The sequence below is a fragment of the Drosophila montana genome, unplaced genomic scaffold (assembly GCF_035044405.1).
Source record: "Drosophila montana isolate Dmon_TW-CO22-7 unplaced genomic scaffold, ASM3504440v1 contig_779_1, whole genome shotgun sequence".
In the NCBI taxonomy this organism is placed as follows: Eukaryota; Metazoa; Arthropoda; class Insecta; order Diptera; family Drosophilidae; genus Drosophila; species Drosophila montana.
Genome location: NW_026999075.1, coordinates 856,799 through 870,150, shown reverse-complemented (window position 1 = coordinate 870,150; position 13,352 = coordinate 856,799). Strand labels below are relative to the sequence as shown.

Here is a 13,352-nt window from a genome sequence, read left to right as displayed (position 1 = left end):
AAGTGAACGCGATGATTTTTGCAAATTTTAAACGCTTTTCGGATATTGCCTGTGCTGAGAATTGTGTGTGAGATCTGGGAACGTGCTTAAATTTTTAAATTACTTTTACCGCGATTTTGAAAGCAAAAAATACAGACAGATGGAAACCCTGTGAATAGAGCTAAAGTTAGGTTGTTGCAAGAGCTTAAAGCTGCGTTTAAAAATGTACGAAACGAAACTTATGAGTATACAAATCCCAAGTTGAGCTTTTAGGTACACTAAGCGCCACGTATGCGTGCTACACCGTTCAAAGCAAGAGGTTTATGTATTGGCTAAGTAGAGAAGAAGTGGCAGATGGATTGTAGAAATAATAAAACTAAAGAATTATGATACTTTTGACCTATTATGATAATTCCTATACCTAACGTGCTAAGGCTAGCCATAATAATGTTACGTTAATCTATCTATATATATATATATTAAAGTATTTAAATATATATATACATATGAATAAGCCGATTGAACCTTACAGAATTATTATTATTATTCGAACATATAAATACTCACAGACAGATATGGACAAACCAACGCACATACACAGGTAACTTGACTGTTGATGCTGATCAATAATATATGTGTATCAATATATATACATATATTTATATCTTAGAGTAAACAAACCTTACTCTGATTGTTACTGTGAAAAAGCAAATTAACTTCAAGAATTTATAGAAATATAATCTATATTTAAAAGTCTATAAAAGTCATATTTTAAATTCAAATTTAATATAAATATGTAAATAAAAAACAAGGAATGCTAAATAAAGGCTGAGAAGAATGATTTTGTGTATGCCCATTGACCGATATTTCCAATATATCACAGATAGAATTTACATCAAATAAATATACGAAGAGATTAACTATTCGACGTCCTTCATCAGAGTTAGTGCAACAGCGCCAATCAAGCCACAAACTCCCATGATATTAAGAGGTAGCAGAGCGTCATAACGTTCCTTGAAAATATAAATTATTATTAGGTTGACAAGAGGTAGGTGAACCTCAATTGCTTACCAGCTGCCACAAGGACGGAACCAGTATTAGCCCAATGCCTGACGCCAAATTTCCCATTCCGACGCCAAAGTTACGCACGATAGTCGGATACTGCATAGCCGTGTAGGTGGGTATAATGGCATTATTTGCACCTATCAAACATTTTGCTGGAACGTAAAATAAATTATATGACAAGCTGCATACAGATTTATCGGCTACCCACCTATAATGGCCAATGCAATGACGCCTGTCTGATTATCTTCGCCCTGGGGCACTAAATTGGTGGCCAGACAGCAGAGGCCCGGCAGCAGCATGTAGCCCAGAAGGCTGCGTCTAATACCCGCTTTGAGCACTATAAAAATGCTGATACATATGGAAATTGCCTCCACGCTGCCGGCCACAGCGCTGTTAATGTATATATTGCCACCCAAATTGCTCAGATGCAGGGTCAGTCCGAAATAGATGATGATGAGGGTGAGCCAAATGACCAGGGTGAGGACTGTGGTGCGCCAGTACTTGCTGCCAAAGACAACAAACAGTGGATTCACATGCAGATCCATATTGTGTGAATCCGTTAAGGTCTTGCCCTCCTCAACGGGTGCGTTGACTGCATCTGTCTGGGATGGCTCCTTGGGCTGGGCAGCCATTGGGACGGCGGCTTCAAGCGTCTTTTGATAGTTGCTGGGCAGCGTGGTGCCATTCATCTTAGCCGCGCCTTCAAGCAGACGACCCAGCTCCTCGAGGCGACCCTGTGCCAAGAGCCAGCGTGGAGATTCAGGCAGCCAGTACCTGTTGAAGCAGCGGAAAGGAAAATAATAGAATCAATGTCATGCCTTTGGTATTTATTGCCTGACCACTGACACTTTGGAATTTTTCATTTTATTCGATTCAAACTCCGAGCTACACACAATTGCAGCTCAGCGAATGCGGCTAATCTGAAGGGCTTCCCACCAGATTCTGGGATAAACACTGAGGAATGTGTGGAACGTTCCCTGTTGCCTTGCCCGTTTGAAATTTAATTGATCCCACGCAACAAAATGCTGTCAAGCGTTGGTCAGTGGTTGTCAGGAATTTGTTACACATTTCGTTTTCACTTTGATGTTTAATGCGAACGTGGAAATAACAATAAAACGGTTAGCTAAACTTTTTGTTGTTACTTGACGCAATTAAAGCGGCCTCAAGTCACATACTCGTAAAGACCTCATACTTGAGCCGACGAATGCAACAAATACAAACTACTAAACAAATATAACACAATACGTTAATTTGAGTCTATAGCTAACAATTTGTCTTACTCGTAATAATTACCCCAAGTTAATTTTTATATTTTTGTATTTAAAATTACTTTTAGCAGATGACATAATGGAAATAACTTTACTAGAATTACACATGTTAACTCAGTAACTAAATATTAGGGACCTGGAATTTCTAAAATATTATATTCATATATTCTTCTCATTGCGTTTTCTTGATGTTATTATTAGTGAGTTAAGCTGTTTAATTTGAGATATATTTAAGTTTTTATACCCTGTACAGTTGAAAGGAAACCTTATACATATATCTGTTCTATTTTTAAAAATGATAACTTATTATATATTTATACTAGCGGGAATAAACCGGCCTTGACCGTGGCACGTATCAAATAAATTTTCTCAAAAAGCTTTGAAAATTATTTTGAAACTGGTCGGACGGTAAATAAATAACTTTCATGCAATCGTCTTCCGCCAATTTACCACTGTTGTGGATGGAATTTCGCAAATCGCTGAAACATGTATTCATTAAACTGTTATGTAGAGCTTTAAAAATAAGTTTGAAGCAAATCGGAAAAAACTTTAAACTTAGCCCAACAAATCTTTAAATCGCATTTCTACATATTTTTCATATGGATTTTTGGAAATGGATTTGAGCGCGAAACAACACCCACTAAATCTTTGACCCCCATTTCGACCAAGGAGGAATGTATTTTCTAAAAAGTGAGAGCCACCCCTCAAATGAATTTGAACAAAGATCTTTGAAAATAAGTTTGGCGCCGATCGGATGGTAAACAAAAAAGTTTCATACAAACATTTTTCGCGATTTTTTTTCCCGAAACCCCGTCTTAGCGTGCACCTTCGTCACATAAGGTAACTACAGTGAAAATTTTAACTTCGTAGCTCTTACGGTTTGGGCTGTGCGTTGATCACCAATCGATCAGTCAGTCAGGACAAACAGTTTTATATATAGTGATATATACAGAAACGAGGAAAGACCAGGTTATCTGTGCTCTAGTCAAGCACTCTTATTAGATCATTAGTTAGTCACAAATGTTTTTGATAAATATTTTGATTATCTATTCATTTGGTTGATATATTTTCAGTTCTTGCTGTATCTTCCCCGTATGGACAAAAATGTAGAAGAGAATAATTACTCAAGAGCTTGAAAACATTTCATAGTGATTGAACTGTTATCAAACTACATTGTAAGGTTTTTTGGGGTGTTAATGGTCTTTATTAATAGCATAAATGCCTGCAGTAGAAAATATATCGTTTTATCGCTAACGTGAAAATGTTTGGGCAAAATGAAAATATTGCTCTTAAACTGAACGAGAAATTCACAGCGCAACACCGTTCAAAAAGTATACAAATAAATTAAGCTTGATCATTAATATTACACTTTTGTTAGCACATTTTAAAGATTTAAGTTAAGACTTAATCGTTTAATCTTACTAATTGCTCATTTAACGATTGGGGAAAGTTGCAACTGATTTATGATTTAAAAACTTTTGTAATAAAACAATTGTTTTGTTTTTAAATAATCGGTTAAGTGTAGAGAAACTAATTGTGCTTAAACTTGCAACTTAATTGATTTATCAAACTTTAAATACGAGAATGATAAACAATAATATATATTATTGTATTAATTTAGCGGGTATTCAGTCATTAAATCATTGCTGTTACTTACCAAATGGGCAACAAGGCCAGCCATGGCCAGGATATGACCAGCTGCAGAGTGCGCCAGTCTCGGATGAGATAGGCAATGCCAGATGATAGGACATAGGAGATGGCGACTGGTAAAATGTTTAATATACCGATTATTGTCCGCCATTTGCCGGATACCAGCTCGACGACCAACACGAAGCTAACAACAGTCACGGTCATTGATGCGAATCCAATTATAACACGTAGCGACATGAACATGGCCACCGATGTTGAGAAGGCCAAAATTCCACCTGTGCCACAGCGGTATAGAAAGAGAGCGAGCCATAAGACAGAGTGTTAGAGTGAGAAGCTCAGTTGGGAATGTCAGGTGCAAGGCCAGGCACGTAAATTAGAATGTAAAGTCAATTAAAATCCCTGCTGCGGACAAAGGCAAATATGTTAAGCCCTTTCCACATACACACACATACACACACACACAGGTCGCATAGTGTGCAAGAGTTTCATTTAAATGACAATTAGAAAATAAACGTGGCTCAAACTGTTATGTCTGGCACCCGGACATGCAATTTTGCCCGTGATTGCCATGATTGCTGCATCAACTATTTATTGGACTTACCGAAAACAGTTTGTATGAACACAAAGCTCATCAATGTGTGTCGGCGGCCAAAACGGTCCGAGATCCAGCCCGAGAGGACCGCACCAGCTGCTGCGCCCATCAGAAAACACATTTCCACATAGTTGGTTATGTTGTTTCCACAAACCAGACCAAAGTCCTGCACCAGCGTTTTGGCATTGCCATCAATATCGGAGAACTCAAATTGCTGGCACTGTCTATAGCCCATATCGCTGGCATTGCTGGGCCAGTTGATCAGCTGGCCATTCTCCACGATCACCTGGCTGTAGTCAATATCGCGCAAATGACAGCCATTGGGGCTCTGGCTGAGGTTACGCCATTCCGTGACGCTCAATTCGAGCAGATTTGTTGGCCGGGCACACCAAAAGTCCTTTGGAGCGGTCTGCAATATGAAATCGAATTCAATATTAACCACTTTCTTTACTCCAAGCTCAATTTGTAAATATATTCATCAAATTCTGAATGGTAATTTAGTTAGTTATATTTAGTTAGTTATAGATGCAATTCAAACTTAACTAAATCAATAAACGGGTTTAAATTTAATGAACTTTTACCTGAATCGATTGGTTTCTTTTTATTGACTGGACATTAAGCTCAAGCTAAATATGTTATAAATACATCAAATTATTCATTTAAATAAAATATATGCTCGACTAGGAGATACCTAAACACAGTTTAAACGGCGAACTATCTCTGTCACTACTCTTCTTTTAAAAACTTCTGCCTGATTTATTCGATACTTATAAAATGTTTTACAAAACTTAATAAGGAACAATTGTATTTACGCATGTTGTAACTATCATATATAAAGTCTTTAATATGGCAGCGATTTTTGCATGACTTTACACATCTATGAAATTATAAATCGGCTCTAGTTTTAATTGCCATTTTCCTATTTCATTGTTATAAAGCATTTTAAATGTTTGTATAGAGTGCTCATTAATTATAAAAAAATATTTGTTGCATTTTTACCTTATGGAAAAACAATAATTTTATAAAAATAATTACTTACCTTTTACACAAAAATTGCCAACGGTACATTTAAGGTCAGTCGGCAATTTATATAACGGAATTTAGTGCAACAATTTAAAACATTAATTAAAGAATTGAAGCCAATTTGAACTTACAATTTTTTTCCTAACATATAACGCACAATATGGAATAGTATAAATATCAAGGTCAAGTAAAACTTTTTATTTTCAGAACTGTGCTAAACTCTTTTACTAAAAAACGAACAAACTGAGGACATGGGCAATAAGACAGAGATAGGACTGTTGATGGGAAGTACAATTTGAATCAACAATTTAATTAGACATTTTGCCTTAGCAAAACACTTTTAGATTGAAACATCATATATATGTCAACACAATCAGTTTTTTATTGTCGAACGACTACAATTGAACTGCGCCTGCTTCATATTTTAATTTTTTTTTATGCTCTGTACAAGTCGATAAGTTCTTGATACTATGTGGTACTATGTAATTAGCTAATAGAAAAAGGCGTTTATGGTGGCACTTGCAAACTGACTAATTATCGCTGCATGCATTTGTGTTTCGCATTGGTCAATGGCAATTTTTATGCGGCCATTCGCTACGACCAGAAAATAAAATGCAGGCCAATGACTTTGCGATTGGGTATTAAGCATGACTGTTACATCATACGGGAAATTGGAAAACTTTCGGCTGTCTGGATACGTGGCTACCTGGTTGCCCAGTCAGCTAGGCTGATTGATGAAGCCTTCAATGCAAGCTGCTTAGCAGGCAGCCATCAATAACATAGCATAACGGAGAGGCAAAGGTTATTCACCGGACTCGAGAGCTCGAACTCGAGCTGCGGCGCAAGGGGCGTATACGCTATGCGGCCGGGCAGGCCTCAACAGGTTGGTTCGGCTCCGTAACGTACGTGATACCATTAATTGTAGCCGTTGCTGTTGTGGTTTTGTGAGTGTGAGGAAATGGTTTCAAGTTCAAGTTGAAGTTCGCACTAAAACAACAACAACAGCAGCAGCTACGCACGTAGAAAGTGAATTAGTCGTTTTAATGAGAGAACAAGTAAAAGTTAACGTTCGTCAAAACTGCCGACAAGTCTTGTTCCTTCATTAACGCTATGTGGTCATGTATTATATGTTTGTTCATACTGTTGTTGGCCGTCTATGCCGTGCTCTCATGCCATAAACTGTCCGTGTCCCGTGTCCCATGTCCGTTTGTCTGTGGTTTCGAGTGCTGCGGCACTTACTTGTCACGTTTCAGGCATTTGCATAAAGAACCGACAGTGGAATTTTATAGCGTGGGGTAAGCCGCATGATCACCACCAATCTGCAACCAGCGACCCACCCCACCTCAACCCACCGCATCGCACACGCGGCTTCGGTTGCGCCGTTTAGATGAATGGGTTTGCAGATAGATTTGCACGAGTTCCAGTCGATTGTTGTCTGCATGTGTGTTTTTTTACATCATTTATTTTTGCACCTGATTGCAATTTAATGTAATGACGACATCGGGCACACTGGTCAGCAGTCGCACAATGCTAGATTTAAGTTTGAGCAGCTGTTTTTATCCATTGTTAAGAATACACAATTAATTAATAGCCAATTAATATTGCATATTCCAGCAGACAATGTCGTTATTGTCAGTTCATTTAAAACTAGAGTGGAGTGTTCAAGCTCTTTAGTTAAAATATCCGATGGGCTGGGGATTTTATAGGAATGGGCATAATATTTTTTACTTAAATTCAAATTTTAAAATTCTGGGTTTTTTAATATTATTGTATTACTATAGTATAAATTAATCTTCACTTGAACAAAAATATAATATTTATATAATATCGAGATATATATTTGGGCACTAGAATTAGAATACGCGCATTTTAAAGTGGTTAAATTCCATTAAATGGGAAATTCATATTTACATAGACGGATACTCCAAGAAAATTCCCATTACAGCATCTAAACCTGCTGCTTTGATAGCCTATTATTATTTATCATTAATTGCGCGGGGTCATTGTATGATAACTAAGCTACTGCAGCAGGTTTTAGTTATACTTCATACATCTTGACTAGTTATTACTAAAAGTACATATTTCTCAGCCCGTGAATTCTGAAACCAGTGTGCCTAGGTGGCAGACAGACTGGCCCAGAAATGTTTGCTTATTTTATTATTGTAGATAAATTAATATATTTAGACATTTTAGCGGTCGCTATTGGCCCGAGGCGCGAGAGTAACCTTTCGAAGTTAACCTTGGTTGTCGCAACCTCTAGCCGCCACCTGATATAGATCAATGGGAGTGGAAATTAATTGAAAACTCTTGGAGGCACAACAATTCAAAGACAAGTTATGACGCCAAAAAATTGCAAATCTGTTGAAGTTGGTTAGTGGTTGAAAAAAAATATATAAATATAAATATATATTTATTTTTATATAGCAGGTATCGCCCGGCCTTTCCCGTGGCACGCATAAAATAAATTCTCTCAAATATCATTAAAAATGAGTTTGAAACCGATCGGTCGGTAAACAACAACCTTTCATGCAATCGCTTTCCGCTAAATTACCACTGTTGCGGGTAAAATTTCCCAAATCGCTGAGACACGTATTCACTTAGTTCTTATGAAGAGCTTTGACAGCAAGTTTGAAGCAAATCGGACAAACAAAAAACAATCTAAGAATAGCATTTTCGACCGAGAAAGCTTGGATTCTGAAACACGTCTTAAATGATCTTTCATATAAAAATGAATTTAAGCGTGAAACGTCACCCACCAAATCTTTGACCCCTATTTCCACCATGGAGGGATGGATTTTTCAAAAAGTGTGAAACACCCCTAAATGAATTTGAACAAAGATCTTTGAAAATGATTTTGGGCCGATCGGATGGTAAGCAAAAAAGTTGCATGCAAACGATTTTCGCGATTTTTCCACACGTGCGGGTGGAATTTCCCGAAACCCCGTCGCAAAGTGCACCTTCATCACATAAAGTGAAAATTTCAGCTGCCTAGCTCTTACGGTATGGGCTGTGCGTTGATTACCAATTAGTTGGTCAGTAAGTCAGTCAGTCAGTCAGCCAGTCAGGACAAACAGTTTTATATATAGAGATATATATATATAATGATTAATATATATATATATCTTTATATCTATATAATCGCATTTCATAACCCTGCCAGCACCCAGTTATCTGGTCAGACTGGAATAAAATTGTTAAGATATTTGGGGATTCAACAAACGTGTTTGTGTATTAAGAGATGATAAAATAAATTAATTCTTACACAAGTATTGAAATGCGTTTGGTGCTATATTAAGAACGTATAAGGTCACTCAACCTGATCATAAACAAAATAAACAATAATGGGCGAAAAGAGTGTCTTGAAAGAACAATTAAACGTAAACACAAATATTGACACAATTTCTTATTATCACTAGTATCACTTCTCAGCATGCTTTTGGCGGAAAACAACATTTACAGAACCAAGTCATGATTTTTATGAGTCTATTGGCAAAACATCAATGTGGCTCATTTTAGTTAGAAATTGGTGGGGCTATTTCATATGTGGCGGTTGAAGCGTTTGAAATGCAACCACGCCGACTGGCAATACAGTTGGGTAACTTATACAGCCAGACTAAGGTCTTGCCTCTGGCGATCACTCACCTGAAACACATAGACGAATATGTGGAACGTACAAATGGCCTGGTGGATCGAGAGAATGGCACACCACATGCACTGCCAGCGACTTGTCGAGCCCAACAGCCTTTGCAGTGTCTTCATTTGGAGTAGCTCCAACTGGTCGTCGCTGATGGGCGTGGCCAGCAGCATTGGCGACAATTCGCCCGTATTTGTTTCAACCGTTTGCATATTGAGCGCACAATTTGAATTGGTCTCGAAAAAGTCAACCGACTGCGGCTTCTGACGCCAATCAACTGATTTAGAATGTTTGCGAAAATTAAGATTTCAGTTAATGAACGAACACATGGTTTATAATCATATGCAAAATTCGATTTTTTGTGCGTATTTTATGATTTACATGTATATTTTCTGACAGTTTCGGCCATATAGCGGACCTCAAGCGCGCACTATACTATTACAACTGAGTCGTTAGACAGGCAGGTGTTGAAAACGAAGTGGAAGTCACAGTTGCACAGGTGCGCCAACACACAAGATTTCTAAAGGGGCATTAAGATAAAGTTCAACAAGCCGGAATGACGATCAAAAGAGCTGCGCTTAACTGATCAGTATAAGTTAAGCATAAATTAACCCACCTGAGCACGGAATTTAGATCACTGATCTGGAAACCGTTGAGAGAAAGAGAGAGAGAGCGGGAGAGAGAGAGAGAGAGGGAGAGAAAGAGAGAGAGACGGAGAGAGAGGTAAAGAGAGAGAGAGAGAGTTTAAATTTCCAGCAGTCAATTCGTATTTTTTATTATTCAAAGTCTTAAAAACTAAAATATTTTTCAGTATAACATTTCTGTGTGGCCTTAACGGAGTTTCGAATGGAAGCTGTATTATCTTAGCTTGAGGCCTGACTAATATTTCATACACGATGCTTTTATCTGATTTCAGATGTGCATATTAATGGATGGGTTCAGGTTCAGGTAATATAGCAGAACGTACCCAAAAATCACGCCGCTCCCAAAATTGCTTTGACATATAAGGTCATAAAAAGTTCGGAAGGGATTAGTTAGTTTTGGGATAGTTCAATAAATTAAATTTAAATATCACCTAACTCAACTGTGTTGTAGTAAAAATGTATGCTATTTTGGAGTCAATACAATAAACATTTACAAAAAAAAAGTAAGTAAATAAATCCTTTGGAAGGTCGAGTCTTTATGGCCAAATGTGTCCATTCTGTTAGCCCAATACGCAAATGAGGTAAAAATAGAAGATCATGGCAATTTAATAACAATTCTCAAGCCCGTTTCTTTATCTGTCGTTTTAAAAATAAACTTTTTTAAAAACAACGTTTACTGTTTCCCTGGAAATTTCATAAAATTTTCTGAAATTTTAGTATAATCATATATGTATATATGTATGTACTTGTAATATTTACTGCATGATTGCAAATTTTTAATTCTTGCATCATATGCAACCAATCATAATTTGGTCAAGCTTGACTTATAATTGGTAGTTAGATAACCATATTAACATATAATATGCTTACATAAGAATGGCCCATTGATATGGGGTTGTAAGCATGCAATTATCGACTGGTAAATAGCCACACTAATGTATCTCTTAAGTTCTTGACATCTTGATGCTGCGATTTTCTTACTTATTTAGTATGCCATATGATGAACCGTCTGTGTCAAGGTACTCTGCGGTTTGTTTTTCTTTTTTGGCTACCCTCCCAATTGCACATTAGCACGCTAGATGATTATCTTGATTAACATACGCTGAATCGAACAGTCGAAGTGCTTGCAATTGACTAGCACGCAAGACAATCAAAGTATCTGACAGATACGCGCAGTGACAAATGATCGCAGATCTCAAATTCTGAGGCCCATTTGGTGCGTATGGAATACGATTCCAATGCAAATTGCTCGAAGGTCGCTCATGAGTGGGTTTCACGCGACATTGTTAATGCCTGAAATATTGGCAAATTAGTGATAGATAATAGGCTTTTGATTATTACTCGCGCTCTCATTCAACACTTTTTGAATTCGACGAATTGTTGACGGAGCCAAAGCAACAATAAGAATAATGTCAAGTGCTGGCTGGCTTGCCAGTTAAAATCCTCAGGGCTTTCTTGTTATCACATTTTTTTTTTTTTTAGCAAGATTACCGTCTGCCATGTTTCGATTGTTTAGTGTGTTTATATTGTTTATTTACTCTATTAACAGTTCCTCAAATTCGAGTTAATGGAATGACGAACACTCCAGGCTAAATATTATGATAGTAACTTAATTACACCAATTTGTATATTATTTAAAATATAACCCTGCCATTTGACCTACATTTAAATGTACAAGCATCGTGTTTATATGAATTCACGCTAAGTTGTATGTAAATCAGATACATTTAATCATATATTATTAAATCATTAAATCGACAAATAAACCAAACAAATTGACTTCTACCAATTGGTCCATTCAAATAAAACTTTCCAACTTTTTTACAAAACACAAATCACCCAATCAAGCAATTATTAAAACTTTTGCATGGCCAAATTGCCCTCGATCTGTTTTAGTTCACAAAACGCAACACAGCACAAAACAGTACAAAATTTGGATTTGAAAGTGCGACGCAATCAAGTGTGCAAATATTTGGCAATCCATAAGCTGAAACTCACCTGAAACACAAACATAAACAAATGAAACGTGGTGGGTATCTGGAATAAGCACAATAGAAATGTCCACATGAAGCTCCATTTACGATAATGGCCCAAGAAATTTGATAAAACATCGCTATCGACGTCCTGGCTAAGATCCTTGACGGGGCTAGGCGTGGGTGCGGTGACAGTCCCGAGGCCAACCTTCTTCAGGTCATCCGAATGGCGACGAAAGTCCATGGCAATTACACTTATTTCCGGTGTGCCTGGCACTGGCTTTGTCTCGCGGTAGCCACCATTAAGGTTCGAATCAAGGCTGCCCCGCGAGCTGCCGCCAGCGCAATCGAAATTCAGGGAACCGCGTCGCAGCACGCCACTCATATCGCAAAGTGGCAAATAAAAAATGCACAACAATTAAATGTATAACACTTAGTAAAAATTTGTGTCGTTTTTATATTTATTTGCTGATCGATTGTATTGCTCCGAGTCGCGCCGTTGATTGTTTGCTTTGCTTTTGGCGACGATCTAAATCCGTTAAAAGTTTGGCGAAGCTATTATAAATGGCAAAAAGCTCGAAAGCTCTATGCGGCGGCGTTGCCAGCTGCAAGAAACATAAAAACACAAACGCTAAACTTCGCCTAAGTCAACGACTTGAAAGTTGTCGTAGGTTGCGAAGCTTTCGCTGTAGCTTTGAGGCCTAGAGTTAAAAAGAGGTTGAGATATTCATTTCCACATATTTATTAATTATTTGTAAGCATATTTGTGTTGACACTAATTGATTTACGTTGCTTTGATAATTTTGATTTAAAACAATTTCATAAATATGCCATTATTAACATTAATTTCCCAAGTTCCAGTTGCACATTGAGCATTTAACATGAGCTTTAAAATATGATTTAGTTTGGGTGCACTTCCCCTAGATGGAATATTAAAGAGTTTTCATACATTCTTGCATTTGCATCAAGATTTGAACATAACTGGATAACACTCGTTTTATCATAGTTTAACATTAAAAATTCATCTTTCATATCTTATCTGCATATACGTATGTATTTTTTTTTCATGTATATTCTTGTACATATTCTATTTTCTCATCCTTAACATACATGGCGAATTTTTTGAATTTTATTTAATTTACAAATTGCGAATTTAAATAAGCAGTGTTGGCACTAATAAGCATATCTATACAACATAAAATTATACTTTTCTCGTAAGTACAATACAAGTAAATCATAAACAAATAAAAGCTTACAATTAAGAACATTATTATTATATATGTAAGTACAGCAAGCATTTTGACGGTTTTTCATAAAGCAGAAATTTTGTAAAGCTAGTAATTTTTTTATTTTTTGTTTTTTTTTTTTGCCTGCTTACACGCTTTTTGATCATGTAAACTAACTTGTTTTATTTTTTTGAACTACATACATTCATTTATTTAAATGCATTATTGTGGGAAATTTTTGTAAATTATTGTTGATGATCTTTCGTTACGACCAAATAACATGAACAGATTTCCATAT

The 13,352-nt window shown here is 36.8% G+C and overlaps 1 protein-coding gene across 2 annotated transcripts; it reads right to left on the bottom strand.

Moving 5' to 3' along the window:
• Window positions 1–759: 759 nt before the first annotated feature.
• Window positions 760–12,345, bottom strand: LOC135439838 (organic cation transporter protein). Of its 2 annotated transcripts, XM_064698663.1 has the most exons (7): window positions 11,849–12,345; window positions 9,220–9,412; window positions 4,564–4,963; window positions 3,970–4,237; window positions 1,253–1,818; window positions 1,051–1,196; window positions 760–992 (listed from the first exon to the last, which is right to left on the bottom strand). In XM_064698663.1, the coding sequence occupies exons 1-7, from the start codon at window positions 12,211–12,213 to the stop codon at window positions 900–902; spliced, it is 2,031 nt and encodes a 676-aa protein (XP_064554733.1). In that variant the 5' UTR covers window positions 12,214–12,345; the 3' UTR covers window positions 760–899. The 2 variants fall into 2 exon arrangements, with proteins under 2 accessions (XP_064554733.1, XP_064554732.1); XM_064698662.1 differs by lacking the exon at window positions 9,220–9,412 and having other exon boundaries at window positions 761–992; window positions 11,854–12,345.
• Between the last annotated feature and the right edge of the window lie 1,007 nt (window positions 12,346–13,352).